The following is a 26558-nucleotide window of genomic DNA, read 5'->3' on the forward strand; positions in this document are numbered from 1 at the left end:
AATCCAAAGGCCTGGAACACAATGGTACTCAAAAACATAGCTGCCTCGGGGAAATTCTCCAGTGACCGAACAATTAAAGAATATGCCCGGGACATCTGGAACGTGGAACCCTCGGATCTGAAGATTTCTCTATCCAATGAATCTAACAAAGTCAATGGAAATTGAATTCTAAAATGTCTCTTGGAAACATAGCTTCTTACTGAACTTGAACATTTTTATAACATTCAATGGTTTTTGTTTTCTTAGCTAAAAATCTATAATAGTTGAGTATCTCTGGGAATGGGAAGGGAAAGTATATATAATGTAGCTTAAAAATAAAGTATCGATTTCCAAGGGCTACATGAGTGCCAAAACTTATTTTATAGCAAATCTAGTGATGCTATTGCTACTGCTAGGATTTACCCCCAAAACGAATCATAAAATTAGAAAACTGCTTAGAACTTTTAAATGCCATTTAAATGAACTAAAATACAAAAAAAAATTTAACTACCTGGGAGCAACTTTCTCACACTGCCGAGTCCAAACCAAAGACCAGTCTTAGTCCCTGTGGGCCACTAAAACAAAATGGCATGAACTGGGTAGCTTATAAACAACAAATTTATTTCTCACAGTTGTGGGGGCTGGGAAGTCCAAGAGCAAGGCACTGGCTGGAATCAGTGTCTGATGAAGGCTTCTTTGTAGTTCATAGATGAAGCCTTCTCACTATATCTTCAAATGGTAGGAGGGGCAAAGAGCTCTTTTGGTCATAATTTATTAGGGCGCTAATCTCATTCCTGAGAGCTCAGCCCTACCTCCTATAACCATCACATTGGTGGTTAGGTTTCAACATACTTTGGGGGGCAGGCCCAGATATTCGGACCATAGCAACTACCTTATTCACAAATATCCCTAGGATGTTTGATAACTACATATTTTTAGATAGGATCTAAATTTTACCAAATTGTGAGGTTTCGGCATGTTTTACAAAGTAGATTATAAACTAAACAAAAACATTCCATACTGCCTAACATGTATGTTTTCTGTTGTTAAAATGGCAAGTGATTTGCAGAGAAGTCAATGGCTTCAGCTCATCTGACCAGCCCAGTACAATTTTATATTAAAAAATGCACATCACAGGTGGTGTTTGGACCAAGTCTTCCTTGAAGATTTCCACTCCTCCAAGACTTCATGACCACTGCTTGCTCAGGAAATCTCTGTAGAAAAAGGACCTGGATCAGCTCACACACTTTCCCTACCTGCGTAAGCAAAATATTATACATTTTTGTGTTGCGGCCTAAGTAAGCCAGAGCAGCCCTAACTGCCTTGAAGATACATTTAGCAAAGCAACTCTTACCTTACGGCTATTAATAGTGTGGGGCTTTTACAAAGCAGGTTGTGTTGGAAGCCAGGAGGAAAGATAATCATCTTGACCCTCTCTTTGTTCCTGTATGCTTTGCGTGCAATTTCATAGAGCTGCAAGGAACAGAAAGACAGACATTCAAAGGCTGGCCATTCAAAGCTGCGGATTTTCTAGTCCAATTTCCCTAAAAGCTAACAGATATGAGAACTTTCCATGTCCACAACTGTCTGTCTCTGCAGCTAAAGATCTGAATGCTGCTCAGCTACTAGAGAATACTGATAAAACCTCACCCTTCCCTGCTTGAACCTCGCTGCAAAATGACAAGGAACTGCTATGGACCCACTCTAGTAGAAGTTTGTTTAAAAGGAAAAAGTCTGCCTCTTCTATTTTAGACACAGAGGTTCCCACAGCAGCCTGGGATACCCCACACTTGCAGTGCTACGCAACCCAGATGAGGAGCCAGGCTCTGCCACCAACACTCCTTTAGCCAAGACACTGAGGCTCATTGTATAAACCTGTGGAGCCTATTTAGGAGTGTAGCGAATCTCCTGTAACGTTAGAGACCCTCCTTTAGGCTCTAATCAAAGTTTGACTGAATGAAGCAAAAAATGGTGAAATAAGTAAAGTATGTTTCAGTCAGCATTGAGCTCTTAGTTTACCTTTTTTCCATACTCCAAAGGCACTGTCCTGTCATCCTCTCCATGTAAGATGAGAAGAGGAGAAGAAAGGAATTTAACACTAGGGACAAGTAGAAGAAAATCATTCAGTTAAAGAATTAGGCATTGCGATTTCTCCTCTTCTAAGTTAAAGCTTTAGCAAAACATGAGGTCTGTCTAAATGACAAGAAATTTCTTTCCTTCCTTCCAAGGCATAACAATGCCATACATTTAAAAAGTTCATTTAGTGGTTTTTTTTTTTCTCCATGTAAGTTTCCCTCTCTCCCATTTACTCGTGCAATGTAATTGACTGTTTAATTTACTTCTGTGTGATTTTTGGAAATACCAAAAGAAAAAAACACCAGAACACTGATTTTGTACAGTGTTAGAGGAACCTTATATTCTTCTTTATTCCACCTTATTTTGTAACATCTGAAATATTTTATTAAGACTAGAAAAGAAAACAAAACTCAAAACCTCAGTAAAACAACAACTGTGACAGAATCGGAGACCTCTTTGTAGAAATTTGTTTACTTTTCCCCTTAAATGTAGAAGATGGACACGCAGTGAACAGGTCTGATTAGCTTCCGGGTCATTCCTCTAGTTTGTTAATTCCAAAGGGCTATGACACGAAGAATGTTATGTCTCCCACTCCAATTACTTTCTCAAACAATGTTTCCCTGTCCCCTCAAAATTCTGATACCCATCCATCAGTGGGTATCAGTGACTCACTGACACCTCTGAGAATGTTAGATTCTTAAGTCTGTTGATACAGAAAAAAGTATTCACAACAACTGCCTATTCAGAAGCATTCCTAAATTCCCTAACTGTGACAGGCTAACTTGATAAATTCTAGTCATTGGATTTGCTGTCACGTTAGTAAGCTGGATGGTAGCTAGACCCTAGAGGACCTTTAAAAGGTCTTTTTTTTTTTTTTTTTTTTTAACAGGATGTCACTCCTTCACACAGGCTGGACTGCAATGGCACAATCACAGCTGACTGCAACCTCAACCCTCCAGGCTCAAGTGATTCTCCCACATGTAGTTGGGATGACAGGTAAGTGCCCCCATGCTGGGCTAATTTTTAAATTTTTTGGAGAGATGGTGTCTCCCTGTGTTGCCCAGGCTGGTTCCAAACTTCTGAGCTCAAGCTATCCTCTCACCTCACCTCCCAAAATGCTGGATTATAGGTACATGCTGTTGCTCCTGGCCCTTTAAAACGTCTTGATAGGCCATAAATATACAACTTCCTTTATGAATTCAGAGAGAAAGTACTGAGTTGGTGAAGTCATTGTATTAGACATGAAGGAAATAGCAAATACTAAAAATTCACAAATACTTTACCTGAATCTTAGTGCCCATCTAAGAACCACAGAACAATATTCTAAGAATAAGAATGATACTCAGATGTCTAATGTTAGCATCCAGTAAGTCACATGATGGTTTCCCCTAAAATCCTTTAGATGCGGTAATAATGCACATCTTTTCATCATTCACTTACTTTTCATCATTAGGAAAGACTATTTTGTCTTTTCTCAGGGCATCCATAAGTGTACGTAAAAATCCTGGAATATTCCGGTAAATCTATTTAAAAAAAAAAAAGTTAATATTTGCCCCATAGCTATGTCATTTGTTATATAGTCTTTCATTACGAACCAGGGTAACAGAGAGTAGTGACTCTCTAAATATGATAAACTTAACAAAAAACTTGTAGGATTTAGAAAGTAATACATGTCAGGAATTTGGTAAAAAAAAGGAAGAAACGTAGAAGAAACAAGGTACTCACAATCCTGCCATCATAGATCATCACTGTTAACATTTTGCTTATACTTCCTTTAAAAAAAGAAATACAAATGGCACCACTAACTCTTACTTCTCCATATAGAAGCGGTGATATGCAAAACCTAAAAATTGCTTCTACTGTGAACATAGCTGGTTTAGTTGGCAGACAGAATATTCTGATTAGTCAAAAATTCTTATGCAAATATGCAAAACATAGAAAATCAATCTTAGAGAATTTGAACGTTATACACTTTTGAATATGATTTAATATGCCAATGCCTTAAAAGACATTTTAGGTTTTAACAATGACCTCGGGACTCCACATACAGCAATGCTCATTCGAGACATACTAAATTTGTTGCTTAATAGCAAATCCTAAGAAATAGAATGTTAGCTAAATCCACTTTTACAATGTTTTGACTCACATAGTCAACATGTAAGTTCGTGTATAGGCTCTAGAAACATCCATTTCAACTGAAAATAAGGAGTCAAGGACGGAAACCCTGAGCAATATTGCACCTTTCTCACAAACTTTGAACCCTACCTCCAGAATGTATCCCAAATCCATTCACTTCTCTCCATCCCCACTATCACTTAGCCTATGCCACCTTTCATCTCTTGCTTATACCAAGCCACTCTACCAAGTGGCTCCCTGCTTCCTCCTCACCCTTCTGTAATCCAGTTCCCACAGGAAAGCCAGAATGATTGTTTTAATATGCAAATCAAATCATAGCACTCTTGTTCAACACCCTCCAAAGGCAACGACTAAACCCAAACATGTCACCTGGGCCTCCAAGGCCCTGTGGAACCTGGCGGCTGCCTGCCTCCCTCTCCAGCCTCATCTCCTATCACTGAGCCCCTTCCTGTCCACCTCCTGGCTCTGCTGCCTTCTGCCTCTGGGACATGTCAGGCCTGATCCCACCTCAAGGCCCTTGTCTTTGCTTTTATCCCAGCCTGAGATTTCTAGGTGTTCCCATCAGCTGGCTTTATCTCAGGCAGGTCTCAGCTCAGATGCTATTTCTTCAGAGCTGTTTTCCATAACCAGCTATCAAACCTTGCCCCCACTGCCGGGTCATTCTCCATCACATTATTTTAGTGCTTTCACAGCACTTCTCACTACAGGATTTTTTTTTTTTAATATATTTATCTTCTATATGTTTCTCTATCAACAATATGAGCTTCACAGGCAAATGGACTGCAACTTTCGTATTATTATTATTATTATTCCCCGTGGTAGCCTCAGAAACTAGAAAAGTTCTTGGTATTTAATAGACACTCGATAAATATTTGCTAAAGACAAAATGAGTCGATTATGCAAATATTCGTGGTGTACACTTTGTTATGATCTGTCATTTTCATCTTAGCATGACTGAATTTCAGATATTATTTGTTTGTTTATTTTGAGATGGGGTCTCACTCTGTTGCCCACACTGGAGTGAGTGCAGTGGCTTGATCCTGACTCACTGCAGCCCTCGAACTCCTGGGCTCAAGCGATCCACCCACCTCCGCCTCCATAGTAGCTGAGACTATAGGTGTTACCACCACACCTGGCTAATTTTTTAAATTTTTTTCTAGTTTCACCATGTTGCCTAAGACTGGTCTTGAACACCGTGGTGGGTGGATCACGAGGTCAGGAAATTGAGACCATCCTGACCATCATGGTGAAACCCCATCTCTACTAAAATACAAAAAATTAGTTGGGTGTGGTGGTGCATGCCTGTAGTCCCAGCTACTTGGGAGGCTGAGGCAGGGGAATCACTTGAACCCAGGTGGCGGAGGATGCAGTGAGCCAAGATCGTGCCACTACAGTCCAGACTGGTGACAGAGCAAGACTCTGTCTTTAAAAAAAAAAAAAAAAGTGAAAAGTCAAAACAAAATCATAGAATATATTTGCAATACAAATAATTCTCTAATGACTCATATCCAGCATCAACAAATAAAAAGTCATACAGGCTGGGTGCGGTGGCTCATGCCTGTAATCCCAGTGCTTTGGGAGGCTGAGGCGGGTGAATCTCAAAGTCAAGAGACTGAAACCATCCTGGCCAACATGGTTAAACCCTGTCTCTACTAAAGATACAAAAATTAGCTGGGCATGGTGGTGTACCCCTGTAGTCCCAGCTACTCAGGAAGCTGAGGCAGGATAATCGCTTGAACCTGGGAGATGGGGGTTGCAGTAAGTCAAGATTGCACCACTGCACTCCAGCCTGGGCAATAGAGCAATACTCTGTCTCAAAAAAAAAAAAAAAAAAAAAGTAATACAATCCACCTGAAAAATGGGCAAAAGACATGAACAAGAAGTATCTCAAAAGAGATGAAATCCAGATGGCTAATAAACATGTTAAAAGTTACCCAACCTCACTGGTTATCAGGGAAATGCAAATTAAAACCATATTGATCTATCAATATGAGGGCAAGGTTTTTAAGCAACTGGAGCTCTCATACACAACTGGTGAGAGAGTAAAGTGGTAAAGTCATTTAGGAAAACTTCCACTGTAATTATTAAAGCTGGCCATATGGATACCTTATTACTCCACAATTCCACTCCAAGGGTATACTCCAGTGAAATACTTGTACATGTTTACAGAATACAGGTTCAAGAACATTTGTAACAACAATATTATTAATTTCCCTAAACTGAAAGTAATACAAATGTAATAACATAAAATAGATCAATAAATTGTGGTATGTACATAAAATGGAATAGTATATAGCAATGAAAATAACTAACCTACAGCGATACTCTACACATCATGAATAAAATCCCAGAAATATAACGTTGGGTGAAAAAATATCCCATATAATTTTGCTTTTATATAAAGTTCACAGACAAAACAATATTGCTTAGAGATACATATACAGGTGGTAACACTATGAAGAAATGCATAAATATGATTACCATAAAATTAATCTAAGAATTACATCTAAGGGCCAAGGATTATATCTAAAATAAGGCTTACTGGATTGGGAAGTAACATACAGACTTCTGGAGTGTGAGTGATGCTAATTTCTTGACATAGGTGATAGTTACATGGGTGTTCAGTTTATAATTGCTCATTAAATTATGCATTTTTCTTATTTTGCTAAATTTCAACATTAACACATTTTTTTAAAAAACAAACTAAATAAAAAGACTGCATCTGACTTACGTTACATACCTACAATTGAATGAATTTATTCATAATGACAGAGTAATATGATAGATTTGCAATTAATGGTTATATTATATTAAAATGAATATTCCGTTTCTAGAACCAATTGAAAATGTCTTATTTATCATATCTGAAATTACCAGCATTCATTATTTTACATTATAGAGGGGATTTCTGTATTTAATTGAAGCTTAGATAGTAAAGCCATTTTCAGGAGTACGTGATTATGTGAACTGGCTGTCCTAGGAAGTGGTAAGCTACTTTTTCCTGAAAATAGAAGTTCCAGAAATTCCATCTATGATGGAATTCTATCTGTAATGGCTTATGGTACAACAGATTCCTGAAATTGACAGGGTAACATACTCCAAGATATCTTATAGTATGAAACAACAATTTAGAATAATTTTAAAATTGAGGCCATGTATCCCTCTAAGGTGCTCATTCTCTCTATGTATATATCTCTCTCTCCCTCCCCACCTCTCATTTGCTAACATTTATATGAATGTACAACTATAAATAATTGAGCATTAGACATAAAACAAGATCATAAAGTTAAGATAGTCTACACAATAGATATTTTTAAACTGCATCTTGTGACACAATTCTTTGTACTTAATTTTCTTAGAAAGTTTGTCTTCTTTATCTGGGATACTGTGTAAAAGTATTTGGCAGCTTCCTTAAATTCTCTAGAAACTTTCTTATGATAAAGGTACAAAAGATGTATGGCTGACATTCATAGGGCTCAAAAATGATGTATAAAATATTTTTCACTTTTAAAAAGAAAATAAAAATAAATAATAAACTTAAGGCAACTCTATCTACCACAAAATTGTAAAAGAGGTATTGTTAGAAGAAAATAAACAAAATATCAAATCCAAAAGCCATAGGTTCCCTTTTATGGTAACTGGGTAATAAACTGTCTCAGATTAGAATAACTGCAAAACATATAAAACTATTTAAGAAAAGGAAGACAGTTAATAAGCATACATGTGTAGAAATAGTCTACACTGTATCAAAATAGCCTACTTTGATACCTTGTGAAGATGAACCAGAATCTCACCTTTAACAAGGGATAATTGATACTTGCAACCCACATATTGGTAAATGGAGCTTCCAAGACAATAGCATCAACTGGGCATCCTTGAAAATTAAAGACGGAAAGAAAGAAATCAGTAACCCCCCTATTCAAATACCATCTTTCCTAGATAAGAGGTCTTCAAGACCTTGTACTTGAACTACCTGCATCAAAATTAGTTGTGAAGGTTAATGATGCAAATTCCTGGACCCCACCTCATGTTTATGAGTCAGATTCTCCAGGGTGGGGGCTGAGAATGTTCATTTTAACATGCTTCTACCTTCCCCTCCTTCCCCAAGAGATTTCTGTGTACGTGATGATAGTTGAAAACCACTACCTTCTTCTAAGAACACAACCAGCTCTTTGCGGCTTGGATAACTTAAGAAAGCAAAGTACTACAGGAAGACAGTGTTCTGCAGCACATTGCTAAGAATGTGTCACAGATTGACTAGGTTGTTTAGCTCAACACTCCCTCTGAGGACAACTGGAAAAGGTGTGGTGGGTCACGGTATGTATATATATATATATGTTCGAATGGATATGAGGGCTACCGGTCAGTGAGAAATTACAGAAGCAATACCAAAAGAAAGACATCCAGAGAGTTTGAGCTGCCTTTTCCCTCAATGCAGTTGAAAGCAATAGTGGTGGCCGAGAGGATGAGAAATGAGACAAAACTTTCAGTGTCTCACAAAATCCAAACGACCAAAATTGGAGTTCAGGATCTCACAAGAAAGAGGACCCTAGTACATTTCTCAGGCTTTTGGTTGTGACGTCAAAGAACTACACTCTAGGAGTAATAGGAACCAGGAATACGCCAGCCACCATAACGACTGAAGGCCAACTTCAGATCAGCTCAGTCTCTATTAAAGTAAAGTAATCTGTCCCTACCATACTTGCCTTTCAGGAGAAGAGTAAATTATAGCTGAAAGAAGATAATATCACTTCAAGTCTCAAATAATTTCTATGATTTTCCATAAACTATGTGTAGCCCATAATCAAAAATAACTTGCAGTACAAAGATGAGCAAAACACAGGCACACACACAAGCAGATAGTTGACTTTGGAATTTTTAAATTGTACGGCATTAGGGTAATGAACATTTGCATTTATATAGCATTCTCTATACATGGAGCAAATTCTAATTTCGATTTTTGAAAAATGACCCTGTTCACAGAGATTCTAATTCTTCAAATCAACTAGGATCGAAGATTCTGATACAAACAATTCTCAGATCACTTTGAGAAACACTGACATAAATATTACTAAGAAGGGCTGCAGAAAGCTAGTTCTGCATATCATTTTAATGCAGCATTTTTAATCCTGTAATTTAAATTAATATTGTATCACAAGGAAGACTCTTTGTAAGGCATTTATTTTTAACTGCAGAACCTAAAAAACATCTATTACTTTATATTAAATGGAGATAAAAAAGAAAGCCTGTTGTACTGCCGGAAACCATCCAAAGTGGGGATGCTTTTAGGTGTCTGGCATGTTCATAGTCTCTTGACTGTTTTTACTTTCCCATCTCAAGCCAAGATATGGAAAATTATACCACCTAAGCATAATATATTACCTTTTTCTTCTAACACTTTTGCAGCATTCGTTGCAACCCTGTAAAGCAATGAATATTAGTACATATGTTAAGCAATAACTTAACAGTATAAAACACGACTTCTGGTATGAGCATCTGATAAAAGCTCTGGGCTCTCAGGTTAGAAAAATGCATAAAGACACAACATTTGCACACTATTTCAGAAGGTTCCACAGGCCCTAAATTAAAGATCCTTTTCTCTCTTTCTTTTGTTCTTTCTTTTTTTGGTGGTGTTTTTGTTGTTGTTGTTGTTTGAGACAGTTTCTCTCTGTCACCCAGGCTGGAGTGCAGTGGCGCAATGTCAACTCAGTGCAACCTCTGCCTCCCTGGGCTCAAGTGATTCTCTTGCCTCAGCTTCCTGAGTAGCTGGGATTACAGGCATGTGCCACAAAGCCCAGCTAATTTTTGGTATTTTTAATAGAGATGTGGTTTTGACATGTTGGCAAGGCTGGTCTTGAACTCCTGGCCTCAAGTGATAAACCCACCTGAGCCTCCCAAAGGGCTAGAATTAGAAGTGTGAGCCACCCCACTGGGCCAAGGATCCTTTTCTTTAAAACCCTCAGAAAGACTTGGACTTCAATGTAAAAGATAACCATAGAGCTAAAGGGACCCTCTGTTGTTTTACAGACAGCATGCTAAGATGACAAGGTCTTCTGGAGTATGAAAGTGATCAGCAAAGAGTCCCTGTCTCCTGGGTCAGTGTTCCTTCCACTACTGGCTGCTGCCTTTGATAGGACACTAAAGCCTCAATGACCTGCCTATGGACACATCTACAGATGTCACTTACCCTGTACCCAGGGAGTGGCCCCAGAGACACACGGGAGTGATGCCACTTCTTGCCTTGGTCCACTCATAGACACAAATAGCATCCACAGTCAGACCCTCCTCTGTGGGCTTACCCGTCGAGTCCCCGAATCCTGGTAGCAAGAAAAGGCAAACACAGTGTCACTGCCTTCAAAATGAAGGGTCATCAGAGGCCCTCTGCTTGTTGAAAAATCTCTGTACACCATCCTTAACACATACCTCTGTAGTCAACAGACAAGACATGAAAGCCACCGTCACTCAGCACCTAGGTAACAAAGGAGCTGTTATCACTTTAATTAGAAGATGTAAACAAAAAAGACTTCTCCCTATAGCCATTCATATCACATCACAAGGAGGGCTATTTCAAAGGTAATTTTAACTTATTCATTAGTATTTATTTTTAACTGTAGAGCCTAGAAAAATAGCTATTATTTTATATTAAATGAAAATTAAAAAGAAAGTTTTTTACACTGTCAGGAACTCCCTAAAGTTAGGATACTCTAGGTATCTGTATGTTCAAAGCATACACACTCGTTTAATAGCTGGGGAAAATGTATTTTTGAAATCTGGTGTTTGACTTCCAACTGGCGAAGTCAAGCCTCGGTGGGAGAGATGGAAAGCCAGAGGCTGAGCAGGGTCCCATAGCCGGGGCGTCACACTGGCTCTGGCACTTGCCTGCTATGTGACCTTGGCCAAGCTATTTAACATTTACATATGTAAATATTATTCTGAAAAGTGAGAAACAATAATAGTCACCTTTAGGTCTATGAATGTCTTTTTTAAAATAATTCTTGAGAATAAGAACTCTAAGCAAGTTGTAGAGGCAATTAAAAAGGGGAAGCTATTTATATTAAATATGAATAAAGAGTTAATTTCAATCAATAATAGGGAGATCACTCTAATATATGAGACCCCTGCCAAGTTTCTAGTAGGTAAAGAAAGACTATGAAAACATAATTTTACATGAAATGAAATACAATGATTGTTGTATTTCATGTAGGATTACATGTGCCTGTAGTCCCAGCTACACGGGAGGCTGAGGCAGGAGAATTGCTTGAACCCGGGAGGCGGAGGTTGCAGTGAGCTGAGATAGCACCACTGCGCTCCAGCCTGCTGCCTGGTGACAGAGCAAGACTGTCTCAAAAATAAATAAATAAATAAATAAATAACAGCAACAAATCCTACTCCTAAGAATTCATCTCTAGGAAAAAAAGACATGAAAGAAGAAAAATCTAGATGCTTAGAGTTTTCTGAAACAATACTATTTAAAACATGCAGGGAGAAAAAAAAATCTTATATCCTACAGCAGTGGAACAGTTAAGTAGACAATTGCTTATAAATACAATGGAGAATGATACAGCTTTAAACTGGTTAATTATGACTGAGAACATGGAAGAATGTCTGTAAAATAGTGTTAAGTAACAGCACAACATAAAATTACATAGAGATACAATCATAGTAACAAACGCGTTTTACAAGGAGAAATTAAAACTAGGTGGGAACGCAAATCAATGAAAATAGCTGTACTAGTCTGTTGCAGTGATGAATACGTGAATGAATGAAAATTTAATAATGAAAATTTATTTTTTAAAAGAAATCACCTGTCCAGAGGAGGAAATGAAGGGCTAAGGAAGTGTGGTCCTGTTGGGCGATGATGTCAGCAGCACTTGACACTTGACGCCCACGGTCTGCCTGGGGGCAAAGCCCTGCCATACCAGATGCTCTCCTTCCCCACCCATCCTAACTACCACAAGGATCACCTGGCTGCGCTTCACACCTACAGCTCTTCTTCTTTCTGGGAACATTGAGACAGCTCTGAGTGGGAGGGGAAAAGCACGCACATTCTCATGGACATCAGCTTCACTGTTTCACATGGGTAATGCAAAGGGCAGGGTGCAGAGGGAAAAGCAAACCTAAAAACGGATAAACATGGTCCCCCCAGGCAGCACTACACACAGCTCCCCACCTCCCCAACCCTACTCGCCCGGCCACCACTCCACAGGCGTTGGCTCTGAGAAGGCAGTGATGAAGGGACGAGGCGAGGGGACAGTAGAGGAGCTTCCTGTCTGCACAAGGGAGGGAGGATGAAGAAAGCACTGGAGATACTGGTACTGCAAGGATTCTGGAGCAATAATATTGTTTGATCAAGAAAGAAGTATGAAGTGGGAGCCAGCAGGTGGGGGAGAGACCAAGTCCCCATGATCAACAGCCAGCCACCTGCAGCAGAGATTACCTAAGCAGAGGGTGGAAGAGGATAAAGAGGCAGCTTGCTCAACCATTTCTGAGGCAGATAGGTGGAAACCCTGCCATCTTCTGCACACCTGGAATACAGGGGCTGTCCCAGCAAACCAGAGTCATGCAGCAGGGATTGACGAGAGCAAGTGTGGCCACATGCTACTCCACAAAGCCTTACATGGGGTTGAAGCCAGGGTTTCAAATACTTTTTTTTTTTTTTTTAAGTCAGGGTCTTCTCATTCTGTCATTCAGGCTGCAGTTTGGTGGCACAATCCTAGCTCATTACAGCCTCAAACTTCCAGGTTCAAACAATCCTCTTGTTTCAGCCTCCTGAGTAGCTGGAACTGCAGGCATGTATCACCATGTCCAGCTAATTTTTAAATTTTTTTGTATAGACAGGATCTCATTACATTGAGACCCTAGTCTCAGCCTCCCAAAGCATTCATTTTACAGGCATGAGCCACTGCACTCAGACTTTTACAAGCAGATATTCTGTGTCATTAACCTATAACCACTAGAAACGAAAAAGGTTGCTTCTTTTAAAAGATGTGATCATTTTGCACCTTAATAATACTCTTTCGGCCAGTCGCAATGGCTCACACCTGTAATCCCAGCACTTTGGGAGGCCGAGGTGGGTGGATCACAAGGTCAGGCATTTGAGACCAGCCTGGCCAACATGGTGAAAACCCATGTGTATTAAAGATACAAAAAATTAGCCTGGCATGGTGGCAGATGCCTATAGTCCCAGCTACTTGGGAGGCTGAGACAGGAGAATTACTTGAACATGGGAGGCGGAGGTCGCAGTGAGCCGAGATCGCACCATTGTACTCCAGCTGGGCAACAGGGTGAGACTCTGTCTCAAATAATAATAATAATAATAATAATAATAATAATAATAATACTCTCTCAACCCATACCCCAGCCCTCAGAGAAAGCAAATTAAAATGTCAGCCAGGTGAGGTGGCTCTTGCCTGTAATCCCAGCACCTTGAGAGGCTGAGGCGTGTGGATCACCTGAGGTCACAAGTTCAAGATCAGCCTGGCCAATATGACACAATAAAAATTTTTTTATTATGTCATCAGCCTGGTGAAACCCTGTCTCTACTAAAAAATACAAAATTAGGCAAAGTGGCGGGCTCCTGTAATCCCAGCTACTCGGGAGGCTGAGGCAGGAGAATCACTTGAGCCTTGGAGGTTGGAGTAAGCAAAGATTGCGCCACTGCATTCCAGCCTGGGGACCAAGTCTAAAAAAAAAAAAAACCCTCTCAACCCATTCCTCAGTTATCAGAGAAAGCAAATAAAAACACCTTTACCTCGATTTGGCAATGCAGTTGGTAAGTTCACGAAGGTATTTGGGGACAGAGAAACTCACTTCGCTTTTGATTCTCTAAGGTCAGTGCAGCAGCTGAAGTCCACTGGTGGGACTTTGAGCCCCAGACACCACAACCCACCCTGACCAGTACCCTGGAGACCCCTCAAAAGACAAACACGCTGAGGTCCTGAGGAAAATATTATGACTCTCGAACAGGATGGATAAGGACTTATGAAACAGGTGCTTTGCAGTGTCTTCAGACATACCTTTACCAGCCTGAGTCTGTGAGAAGCTGCCCTGTGAAGGTTTAAAAAAAAACACGAATTAGGAATGATGATGACAGATTCAATAAAAATCACTCTTGTGCTGCTAGTTTCAGATCTCACACCTTTCTCTTTCAGGTTGGAGGAATAAATAACTAGAAGAAGGAAATGCGTTTTGGTGTCAGAGCCCGCTCAGATGTGTCAGGGTGAGTGATCAATGGCTCCCCGCTGGGCCAGCCTTCCTCTCAGTGAGGGCCGGATGCCGAGATCTTTGTATCACTTCTCAATATAAGCATCTGATGAACTGCTGATAATCCACCTTTTTTTGCTTCTACACAGTGAAATTTATTTCTAATAGTACTCTTAGAAGCTAAAGGAAAATAGGCTCCAGAAAGTGACTTTCAGAACAAGGGACGATGTCATCAAGCCGTACTAAACTAAGACTTGCCTAAATTCTGTCCACTCTGCCGTTAAGTGCAAGAGAAAGTGAAGAAGAGAGGCTCACAGCCCCAGAGGCACCAAAACCATTTCTTCCCCCAAACAGTCTACTTCCTATTAACCACACTAATACAAGAGCATCAGAGATAATTCACAAGACAGAGAATTTTTTTATTATGTCACAATGCTAATGCAGCCACAAATTCGATTTTATTATGATGAAATACAAGGTCCTTTCCAGAATTTTTAAATTTAATTTTATTGTAGATGTTATTTTAAGTTTGTGATTAAGAAGTTAGTAGTTGTAGTCTTCATTGTGACTGAGACTTCTGCTGTAATATTTGTTGGAATAAGATTGGACCTGTATTTTCAGGAAGAAGCATGATGGTCTTTTTAATGTTTCCTTTTTTTTTTTTTAGAAATTAATTAAATTTATTTTTTAAAAGGAGTTTTAGGTTCACAGCAAAACTGAGCACAAAATACAGAGTTCCCACATAACCCCTGTCCTCACACACAACCTTCTCTCTCTATCAAAGTCCCAAGCACCACAATGATACATTTGTTATAATATTAACCTACAGGGATACATCCAAATTGCCTGTTTTACATTAGGGTTCACTCTTGGTGTTGTATATTATATGGGTTTTGACAGATGTAAAACGACATGTATTCACCATTGTAGTATCATCCAGAAGATTTCTACCACCCCAGAAATCCTCTGTGCTCTGCCTATTCTTTCCTCCCTCACCCCTCAAGCCCTGGAAACTATTCATCAAAAGGCAGAGAACTCTTAAAAGCCATTTATTTGAATTTTGTCTTAGAGCCAAGTTTCTTAAACTTATATGTCATGGAGCATTTTGACATATAGTCAGCTGAACAATCTAGTTAAGGCTATGGTCCCATTTCCAAAGGAAAAAAAAAATGTATCCATACTTCAAATTTTATGTACAATTGTGGAGAGGAGTTCATGGGCCCTCTGAGGCGTCCATGGATCTCAAGTCTAGAGCCACTGTTTTTGCTGCCTCCACAGGTTCCCTGTAATCTCCCGTTTGAGGAGAGTACTGTCTGGTACTCATTACTTGCAGCTCTGGACTGCTGATAGAAAGCTGACCCTTCTGGACTGAGAGCAAAAGTAGGCTGTATCTCACCCCAGAGCCAAGAAATCTGGGATCATTGAGCTACTTGCAGATTTACACAGAAAGACAGACACCCTGTGTGGTCCACATGGTCCTTTAAATAAGTATATCGTAACATCATGCCCAAGTTTACACAATCAATACGAAGTTAAACTGTGTTGAAAATGCTGGGTTTCACAGGAAATTGCAGTAAATGTGGCTCTAAAATGGACACGTCAAGAGAGCCCCTTGAGCAAAGGCAAGTCTTGAGAAAGCCATCACCTGCCAGAAAAAGACAGGGAGGAAGGGAGTCCAGGTGCTCCTCCCAAGATGGAGGAGATCTGTGGGTTTCCCAGGCACATCACCCCTGCCCCAGGCAGAAGGGGCACAGTCACAGCTGATGATCATCACCCAATATAATTATACGGGCCCAGAAAGGCTCTGACAGCACATCAAAGGGGAGCCAGGCTCCTGGGAGACGTTCTTTGTTGCAAAGCGAGATTGGAACTGCAGAGAATGGACTGAGGCCTAAATATTCTAGATTAGAATTAGTCAGATGGTCCACAGTACAGAGATCAGAATTCTATGTGACCTCTGTAGGGAGTCATATTTTTGGTTAGTAGGATTAAAGCTGAACAAGGGACTCTCCGCTGCAGTGTTCTGAAAAGTCACTGATGTGGAAATGGCTCTTCCTTCCCCATAATGCATACCTATTCCCTTTCCTGTCATTCTTGGGTTCAACCCATCATTGCAGACACTCTTAGGGAGCAAAGGAATCATCCCTTTCTTTGAAATCAACATCCAAGTTTTGGAAGAGTTGTTCTTTTCTCCTTCTCAGTTAGGGATCCACATTATTCTAAATACAGAATAGTCTTTTTAAGTGACGCTTATTGCCAGAACACCCTCAGATTTCAACAAAGGAAAAGAAATATGTGAAGGCATGCCTACAGAGTTAAAAACAGAGCTCTGTCCTTCTTCATTCCCCATGGGGCTGAAATGCTCTCAATCTCTTAAAAGAAAAAAAAATGTAAGCAGAGCCACTGACCTGTGTTCTGCACTGCCATGAAGATAAACAATAATTGGGTTCCCATCGTGAAGGGCTGCTTCATACCAGCGACGGTCCTTCCCCTTGGCATCTTCTCCCCGGCAGCTGGGGACTGTGTGCCTGAAGAGCAAGGGAGGTTTAAACAAATGTAGAGAGAGCAATTCTCCATCCTGCCAAAGGCTGAAACTCTCCTTATGATATATATACATATATTTTAATTTTTTATCTGAGTAATATATGCACATGGTAAAAATAAAAATCTAACACCACAAAGTGTCTTATAATGAGAGCAACTACTGTCCTACCCCCTGTCCCCATGCACAGAGGCAATCCCCACCCCTTTTTTTTTTTTTTCTATTTTTGAGACAGAGTCTCACTCTATTGCGCAAACTGAAGTGCAGTGGCACAATTTTGGCTCACTGCAACCTCCGCCTCCCAGGTTCAAGTGATTATCCTGCCTCAGCCTGCCGAGTAGCTAGGACCACAGGCGCCCACGACCATGCCCAGCTAATTTTTACATTTTTAGTAGAGATGGGGTTTCACCACGTTGGTCAGGCTGGTCTCAAACTCCTGACCTTGTGATCTGCCCGTCTGGGCCTCCCAAAGTGTTGGAATTACAGGCGTGAGCCACCGTGCCTAGCCCACAGAAACATTTATTTCATGACAGTGGTAATAATTGTCAAAAGGAACAAGCCCAGGTGGCCATGACAGCACATAGCTAAAATGGGCAGTAAGGAAAGGCGTTCTTGAAAACTACCAACTCAAGTAAGACTCAGTAGATGAGTAGGCAGTTAGAAGAGAGAAAGCAGATAGCAGAGAAATAGAAGGAAGCCTGAGGACAGAGCATGTCCTGGGAGGGCAGTGTGTCTGGAGTTGAAGGCATGAAGGCAGGGGTGGTATGGAATACAGCAGAAGGGGTAAGTGACATCAGAAGCTAAGGGCAACATTTAAAAGTCTGTATTCCAAAGCAAAATCAACCAAATCAACAGAAGAGGAAGCTGTATGAAACAGCCTCCAGGTACCTCCAGGAGCACCTGCCTCTCCATGGGCAGGTAGCAAAGCACTGCTCCTCTGTACCCTTCTAACAGGAAAACCTGCCCCATTAAGCAACCCAGTGTCCCATCCATGCACTCACCAGATCCCTAGCGTCACCCCAGGTTCAACTGTCAGGTAGAAGTTCACTGTGTGAGGAATCTTTAACTCTGGTTTCTTTAAATCCACAAGAAATGGGGCTTTGACTGGAAAGTAAAAATCATTATCAACTCCAAAAATCAAACCCCCTGCCTTTTAATCACAATCAAAGAAAAGAATTAGCCTACATAGGTTAACAGGCTTCTAAGTCGCAAGTTACTACACTAAACTCCTAGCAGAGTATTTTATTTTATCAACTAGGACTAGCCTGCAGAAGAGGGGCAGAAAACCAAAACCTAAAGCTGGATTTTAAAATAGCATCAGTGTTGTAGCTCATAATAGAGAAACAGAGGAACTCAATCCCTATCCTTGTCTCCAGCTAAAAGCAGAGGAGACCATTCCCCTAAGAAGATAAAAAAGCCTAAGAGAAAAGTATTCTGCTACTTCAGTGAAACCTAATCATCAGCCAAAAGGCAAGAAACAGCCAGACTTCACACACCAGGAGGCAAGCAGGCAAGAACTAGAAGGACTGTGTTACACTGACTAACACATATTTCAGTAGAGGGGAAAAAAAACAGGAAAAATAGATTCCTTACATCAGTACCATTCTCTCTCTCTCTCTCTCTCTCTCTCTCTCTCTCTCTCTCTCTCTCTCTCTCTCCCCCTCTCCCTCCCTCCATCTCTCTCCATCTCTCTCCATCTCTAAGGGAAGCAGATAAGAAGAAAGGCAGAGAATACAGTAAGCAGTTAGGTATCCATATTAACAACTAATTAATTTGCAGTCAGCTCTGGAATTGAAGCCCCACCCACAAGCCCATGCATATCTTTACTCCCAGCAGTTTGCAAGGATTCCTGCTAGACTTCAAAGTCAGTATTAAATAAGTTTCAGACCATTTTAGTCTAGCCACAATTTTACAGCTGACATGTCTGTTCATTACATCCCAACCTGAAGGGCAGTGAGGTCTTTATTTAGGAAAAATCATGTAGGCAAATTTATGGAAGGTCCATACTTACAAAAATTAAAATAAATTAGCATGTCTATCAGAGGAGGGAAAATATGTTCTTTTAAGGATTTACTAGTAAAGCTGTGATACAGAGCAGCAATTTTTCTTCCAAGCGTTGAACAGGAGTGTGGAAAAGATCTGCAAGATATTAGGAAACACATGAGGTTTTCAAAATTAATCCTTTTGTCTTGGTTTGTATTTTTCTTTTTTTTCTTTCTCTTCTTCTTTTTCTTTTTGAAAAGGAGTTTTGCTCTTGTTGCCCAGGCTGGAGTGCTATGGTGCAATCCCAGCTCATTGCAACCTCTGCCTCCTGGGTTCAAGCAGTTCTCCTTGCCTCAGCCTCCCAAGTAGATGGGACTACAGGCACACACATTTTTGTATTTTTAGTAGAGACAGGGTTTCTCCATACTGGCTAGGTTGGTCTCGAACTCCTGATCTCAGGTGACCTGCCTCAAATTTCAGAGACTGACACTGGGAATTCCAGGTCACTTGGCATTTAAGCAAAATCTTTTACACAATGACGTGGAATTATCTACAGGGCAGGTCAAGACTGGCACTAAGGGGAAACCAGGTAAGGAGAGCAATAAGGCAGGGCCCCAACCAGTAGCTGAAAAAGTCAGGGCATGACAGGGACAGGAGAAGGGACAATGTTTGCACCATAGCCAGGTTTGGTCCCTTACTATAGCCCCATAGAAGGCTGAGGATGGACCCCAAAGTCACCAGTAAACAGGATTCAGACAGTTTAACAGTCACCTCAGTTTTTAATTATATCACAATTCTGCACTATATGTGTTAGCTTTATTATCATTAGTCTCAGTCAGGGAGAGAATAATCCTTAGATCCTCCCTATTCTGGAAGAAATGAGCCAGTGTGATAAGACCCCACTTCTGAGATGAGATCCCCAAAGAGAGGGCCCCATGAGGCACAGGGCTGCAGCCTGCTCAGGGAGTGGGACGGGCGCACACACATCTTGCGTACGCTGCTGTTCCCTGTGACACAAACCACCCAACCAGGAGCTGTCAGCACACAAGTGACAGTTTGTCCATAAGGGGTCACTAAGGACACCTCTGTCTCAAGCTGCCTCTCTTGTGAGGGTCTTAAAGAGATAGGGATGCAGGAGGTCAAGGTCATCATCTCCTGCTTCCAGTATGGGTAACACCCTCCATGGGCACTGAGGAAGAGCTGTCCAGACCCCAGGCACAATTAGTGCCTGAAGAATGTCTTATAGTGTTATTACTCAGCTATTTCCTTTATATAATCCTTTATATATAGTCATATATTAGTTTATAGAATTAATACCTGAAGTATAACTTACTACTTACATATATCTAGCTTATATAGTCATACTTAATGTATCTAGCATACTTAGTTCTATATAATCTTTCTATATAATCATATAGGTATTGTAGTCGGAGCTGTACTGACACATTTAGTGCTGATTTATAGAATCCTTCCATATAACCATATAGTAGCTTGTAGTAGGAGGAATGCCTAGAGCAGTCACAGAACAAAGCAGTGCATGGGGAAATAGCCAGACTAGGACAAGAATCGAAGACCCAGGCAGTGGCATCCCTGCCTGAAAGGGACATCCCTGCTATATGGCAGGCTTGGAGCAAGATCCTCTCCTCAAGTTGTAGTACCTTGCATCCAGTTCCTGTGGAAAGTAAGCCTCAGGCCCGAGATCCTGGAAATAACCGAGGGAGAAGAACCCCTCTGGCATGACCAGTCATGGCAGCTGTACACCCTGTCAGTCTTTTCTCACTTCTGTGCTAGCTCAAATCAACCTCCCATAAATATCTTAAGAGAAGAGCACAAGTCTGTCAGCTCCCATTGCATTGGCTTACAGTATCCTTCTATTAGAAATCCTTTGAAGTCTCCAGCCCCCAGATAGGAAGTGTTGCGCATGACACCTGCTGCACACAGACCACCTCCTTGCCTCAGTGATCTAATGGGGGTGGACCCCTTTTATGTACACAATCCTCTACTGTGCATGGCACGGCCCCCTACTGCGCACAGCCCACCTGTCTGCCCAGGTGACATAATGAGGTGGCCCCTTTGCTTGTGACTCACATGATTATGTAAGCCTTATTACTAAGCCTATAGATAATGACCTCACTCATGACCCTGCTCCCTGCTTGTACCTAATAAATACAGATGGGTCCGGGCATTTGGAACTCTTGCTGATCTCCGCTCACAGGTTGTGTGGCCCCCCGAGTCCAGCTGCCCTTCGCCAGTTCTTCAGTGTCCCGTCTCTTTACTTCTCAGATCCTGCACCTCAGCACAACATAAAGGACACCCCACGACCCTGTGGGGCCCTACAGCACTACATTCCCATTTTTGCCCACATTATCCATTAAATTAAGTCCCTTTCCATGTTTGAGAGGTCATTGTTAAGACTGTTTAATGTAGCCAAATGATAAGCTTGAGAGGCTAGAAAGCATTTTTGATAAATTGTTTCCCCCTGGCCTGATTCCTCTGCTAGACTGGAGGCATTTTTGGATGATAATCATTACCTTTGCTTTGCAAATGAGACTGGAAAGTTAACTACTCTTTCCAAAGTCACAAGGCAATGAATGACAGAGCCACACATAACCTGGTCTGTCTGATCCCATAGTCCTGGTGACATCCAGGTGAGCAGAAATGAACCCCAGGAACCAGGCTGACCTCTGGCAAAATTCTGCTCATAGACAGTCTTGCTTTAAGATCCCTTTCCACATCTTAGCCCTCTCAGGGTCCTCTCCTTTCTCCCTTCCTTCTTGCTGCTCCTGTGTTCTCAGGAGCCCTCTGATAACAGTCATCAAAGAAAGACCTCTTTAAAAAAAAAAAAACAAACCCGTAAAATGTTAATGACTTTAAAAATCAGAGCACTTATGTGTGTTTGGAAGAGGCATGAAGGGAGACGATAATGAATTTCTGATGAATTTCCAGCAGTTCTGCAAGAAGAGGAAAAGATATGTGGGCTAAGACTAATGGCTAGCTCTTCAAATACATCATACACGGGCAATTGCCTACTCATAAAATCAGCAAGAAAGAAACGAAAATGTTTCATAATACTTTAAAATAGCACCCCACCACCCCTGCCATGAAGGCAGCAGGAAGGAGAGAACATTATTGTTCTGATTTTAGAGATAAAAAATCAAAACCCAGAGAAGCCACTTTGAGCCATCGATCAAGCCCAAATGGACAGAACTGAACACAAGGCTGAACTATGCTTCGTTCCAGCCTCTGGCTCCTGCTGGCTTCCCCCTAAGCTCCTGGCACTCACCGCCACCCTGCCTGTTAGTCTCCCGCTAAGCTATCTTTTGAAGGTAGGCAGGGTAGCCTCCCGCTAAGTTATGTTTTGAAGGTCTGCTTGGGAAGCAGAGGCAGTAGAGGGAAATGTGTGTCTGTTTTTAAGGAATAATTCATACAGAACCCTTCTCTCAAATAGCTCGAGGCACTTCTCTGAGATACACTGCGGGCAGAGAACAGAGTGACCAGATCCTCAGAGCATCAATAATGCAAAGCAGCTTCTTTTAACTAGGGGGTTGTCAATTTGACTTCCCCTAGATCAGTAGGGGATCAAAAGTCACCAGTGGCTAATAGATCTTATTTGAGTGGAGGATGCAGTTTCAACCCAATCCGAGCTAACGGACAGCCACATCAAACAACCACCTTGGTGCTTTGGTGTTCTTTCATTTGCCCTTTGATCAGCTGCAGCTGTAACCACACAGCGTCCCACGGGGGGGCCCCAGAACGTAAATGGATGATTCTTACTGGGGAAAGCTGGTGGAGTCTGAGCTGCTACAGGGTAAATTACTCAGGCTCAGAGGTTTCTGCAAACCAACTTCAGGAAGCCCAAATCTAACTACCTTTACTATTCCAAATTTTAAGGCATGTACCTTCAACCTATGTGCCAATTCATTCAGCTGACATAGATTGGTCACCAAGGACCAGGAGACACCCTCCCAACCTTTCATACCCACAGAAGTATCTCTTTTTTGCCATAGTCTCTCTGGAGAGATCGTTCCATGTTGACCTTTCCTCTCTTGTCTCCTCTCCCACAAATAATAACGGGGCCTCCGCTGGCCTTGAATTGTTCGCTGATGGCTTTCACATTATAAGCCCTGTCTTCCCAACTCTGTCGGGCCACAGAAGACAAGAACAACATGGCATAGGGCACTTCCTTTACATTTCATTCTGTCTAGCCCAGGGCTGAGCTCAGTACATATGTATTGATGCATAGTTTGAAAATAGAAAGAAAGTGCATTTCTTTTGAAAGGGAGAAGGAAGCAACATTTATTGGTAGCTTTGGGAAAAAGAGGAAGGGCTTGCTTTCTTTTTTTACGTACTACTCCAAATGAATCCATGCGTGCTCCACAGAGCAAGGACTTTTGTCCGTTTTATTTACTGCCGTATGGCCAAGACTAGAATAGTGAACCAGCGCTGGAGGAAGGACAAACGTATTTACCAGCCTACTCATGGACATTTTCTGAGCACTATCTAGGATCATAATGACTTGGGATGAAATGAAGGGAAATGAGGAGGAAAATAAAGCTTTGGTTTCCCCCAACTTCCTTCTGGAGTATGCTTTTCATTTTTCTAATTTAAAGAAAACCAGTAGTAAGGTGGCGACTTACTCTCCTGGGCCCATACACCTTAAGCAGCAACTGGATTTGATTTCTTAAAATTGTAAAATAAATAACTAGATCCCCAAGGCATTAAAAAATAGCCACTGAAAACAATCATATGATGAAATGTTCTTCTTGGGTCTCACAACACATCCCACCAGTTCCAGAACCATAATCAGGGCCAGGGGCATGGCAAGCCCTCCATCTGAATGAGCCCGGCTCCAAGAATCAAAGAGGACTTGGGATGGTGGAAGTGGGTCTGGGCCTCAGCCTCAGCACATCTTACATTAGACCAATAATCTGCTCAGATGAAGACATGCACTAGTATTTTATTCTTTCAGGAAGTGTCTCTTGAGACTTTTTCCACTAATTAGTAATGCAAGTAATAATAGATGGTCCCCAACTCCCCATCTCCCACTCCATTATCAACAAAGTGGGTTGTTCTCTACAAGTGAAGTGAAACTTCAATTCTCTGCCTAATAAATGCCCTTTACTGTCAAATAAATGTTAAATAATCAGCCATCGATTCCACAGAGATCATGAAAGTGAGAGGCATTAGATGGCAACGTTGCCAGAATCACCACATCTGGGAGAGAAGTCCTGTTGATGTGCAGCTTGACAAGTGCCATCAGGACATTCTGCCGGGTGTTCAGATCCAACACAGAGCTGGAAGGCAATGACTGAGCCCCTACAGAGCTGCCAGCCCTCTGCTGTCTGCATCAAGGAAGAGAAAAGAGGCCAGGTGCAGTGGCTCACACCTGTAACCCCAACACTTCGGGATGCCAAGGCAGGTGGAACCTGTGAGCTCCAGGAGTTTGAGACCAGCCTGGGCAGTGTAGTGAAAATTTGTATCTCCACAAAATTCAGAAATTAGCTCAGTGTTTTGGCAGGTGCCTGTAGTCCCAGCTATTAGGACTGAGGTGGGAGGATTGCTTGAGCCCTGGGAATGAACCGAGATTGTGCCACTGCACTCCAGCCTGGGCAACAGAGTGAGACCCTGTTGAAAGAAAGAAAAAGAAAGAAAGAGAAAGAGGAAGGAAGGAAGAAAGATCCCTGTTTGTCACATCACTCTGGGCCCTCCAGAGTGAGGTCTCCTGTGTCTAGATGTGATTTTTGAATTTTTTTTTAAAATGGAGTCTTTCACTGTCACCCAAGTTTGAGTGCGGCAGCGCCATCTTGGCTCACTGCAACCTCTGCCTCCTGGGCTCAAGTGCTTCTCCTACCTCAGCCTCCCAAGCAACTGGGACTACAGGCATGTGCTACCATGCCCCACTAATATTTTGTACTTTTAGTAGAGACGGAGTTTTACCATGTTAGCAGGGACAGTCTCCATCTCCTGACTTTCTGATCCATCTGCCTTGGCCTCCCAAAGTGCTGGGATTACTGGCATGAGCACCTGTACCCAACCCAATTTTTGGATATTTTATAATTAACACAAATTAAACAAAAGGAATAGAAAGAGGAAACAAAAACACCAATATCCTTCCACACCAACAAAACTAAATGAAATACCCGTTTGTCTTGGGTCCAGGATCTCCAACCAATACCTGGCTTCAGGGCAAACAAGACTACCAACATGTTGCTGGTGCATTCAGGTAATTTAAGGTTACTATTTAAACTGATTCATGGGAGGAAGAAAAACCAAAAACACCCACTGATACACAGATATTTCAGATTTAAACAATGTAAGAACTTGGCACAGGTAATGCCAAGTTATGGTTTCAACATACTATACACATCTTTAGCATAGTGGAGGTGTGTTCTTTAAATGCATGCCAGGGAGTTCACACTCAGGGAGCTAGGCAGGGATTTTCTGATCCTTTTCCACCTACATAGATAGGCTGTTGACCTAAGAGGACGCCATTGAAGATTGCAACATATATTACCATTGTCACTATTACTAGTGTCATTCAGATCCATCCTGTGTGCTAGCAAAATGGTCAGATAATAGAGATTGGTATAGAAATCCAACCATCTCTCTGGCATCTGTATTTCGGACGCCCCTTAAAGTTATAACTTCCTGAAATACCAAATCCGAGAGTCTCAAGGGTCTCGCTGGTCCAGGTTGGGATTGAGGCTGAGGATACCAAAGACAACCAGAGACCTAGAGTTCGCAGCGGGCCGCCAAAGTCCCCGGGAGTCACCTGTGGGTCCTCCTGCGGCTCTGGTCGGCATAGCTGGTTACCGCCTCGGCCGCGCCCTCTCCCGGTGCCCCATCCCCTCGCAGCCCGAGCCTTCGGGGCCCTGCCACGGGTGGACCTGGCGCTAACTCACCGCAGGTTGCGCTCGACCATGTCCCACCAGGCGGCCACGCAGTCGCGGGCAGGGGGCCCGGGCGGCTCGGGCGTCGGGGCCGCCTGACAGTCCTGCGCGTGCATCCCGCGCCGTGTCCCGAGCCGCCGCCACCGCCGCGGGAGCTGCAGCCCGGAGCTCTCGCCAGCGACCTTCCCGCCCCGGTGGCACCGCGCCCGCCCTCCTCCTCCGCGCAGTCAGGCAGGCTGGTGCGGCAGGCGAGACGCGGCCTGAGTGTGCGCTCCGCCCGGATCCGGCTGTTCGCGGCCACACACACACACACACACACGTCCTGCGCTTATAGCTAGCTATGCAACATTTTATTTTAAATTGATTTTCATTATACACCTGTGTGCGCGCGGGCGTGAGGCGCGCACAATGCAGTAAAATATGTTTTCACAGTGGTAACTACTAACACAAAAGTTTGACAGCCACGGCTTTTGATTTTCATGAGGAATGTAAGTTTCCTCTACTTAGACCCTATTTTTTTCTTTTTCTGGAGCTTCCCTATCTCCACTTCCCCACCCACCCTCAATACGCCCCCTACACTCCCCACCCTGTCACCCTTACTATAGAAAGAATTTCTTTGGCTCCCTTTGATTAACTAATAATTACTCCATGTAGCAAAAAATGAAGACCTCTTTGGTATTTTGTTTATTTAGCGTGTAACAGAACCTCATCATTGTACCAAGGAGCTCACACCGCGAAACCTTTGACCT

The 26558-nt window shown here is 42.0% G+C and overlaps 2 protein-coding genes across 3 annotated transcripts in view; one reads left to right on the forward strand and one right to left on the reverse strand.

Moving 5' to 3' along the window:
- The window catches only part of PYGL (glycogen phosphorylase L), a 44574-nt gene extending 44235 nt beyond the window's left edge, over window positions 1-339 (forward strand). For both annotated transcript variants that reach the window (XM_003930532.3, XM_074393941.1), the window contains exon 20: window positions 1-339. In XM_003930532.3, the coding sequence (XP_003930581.1) occupies window positions 1-165 (165 nt within the window). In that variant the 3' untranslated portion in view covers window positions 166-339.
- Window positions 213-26008, reverse strand: ABHD12B (abhydrolase domain containing 12B). Its single transcript, XM_003930589.4, has 13 exons — window positions 25822-26008; window positions 18948-19075; window positions 17938-18040; window positions 16803-16922; window positions 14208-14238; window positions 10615-10660; window positions 10379-10508; window positions 9574-9611; window positions 7986-8065; window positions 3496-3578; window positions 1999-2077; window positions 1334-1452; window positions 213-1193 (listed from the first exon to the last, which is right to left on the reverse strand). Exons 1-13 carry the CDS (start codon window positions 25923-25925, stop codon window positions 1166-1168), a joined length of 1089 nt encoding a protein of 362 aa, XP_003930638.4. The 5' UTR covers window positions 25926-26008; the 3' UTR covers window positions 213-1165.
- Window positions 26009-26558: the final 550 nt, after the last annotated feature.

Source organism: Saimiri boliviensis, chromosome 2, assembly GCF_048565385.1.
Source record: "Saimiri boliviensis isolate mSaiBol1 chromosome 2, mSaiBol1.pri, whole genome shotgun sequence".
NCBI lineage: Eukaryota > Metazoa > Chordata > Mammalia > Primates > Cebidae > Saimiri > Saimiri boliviensis.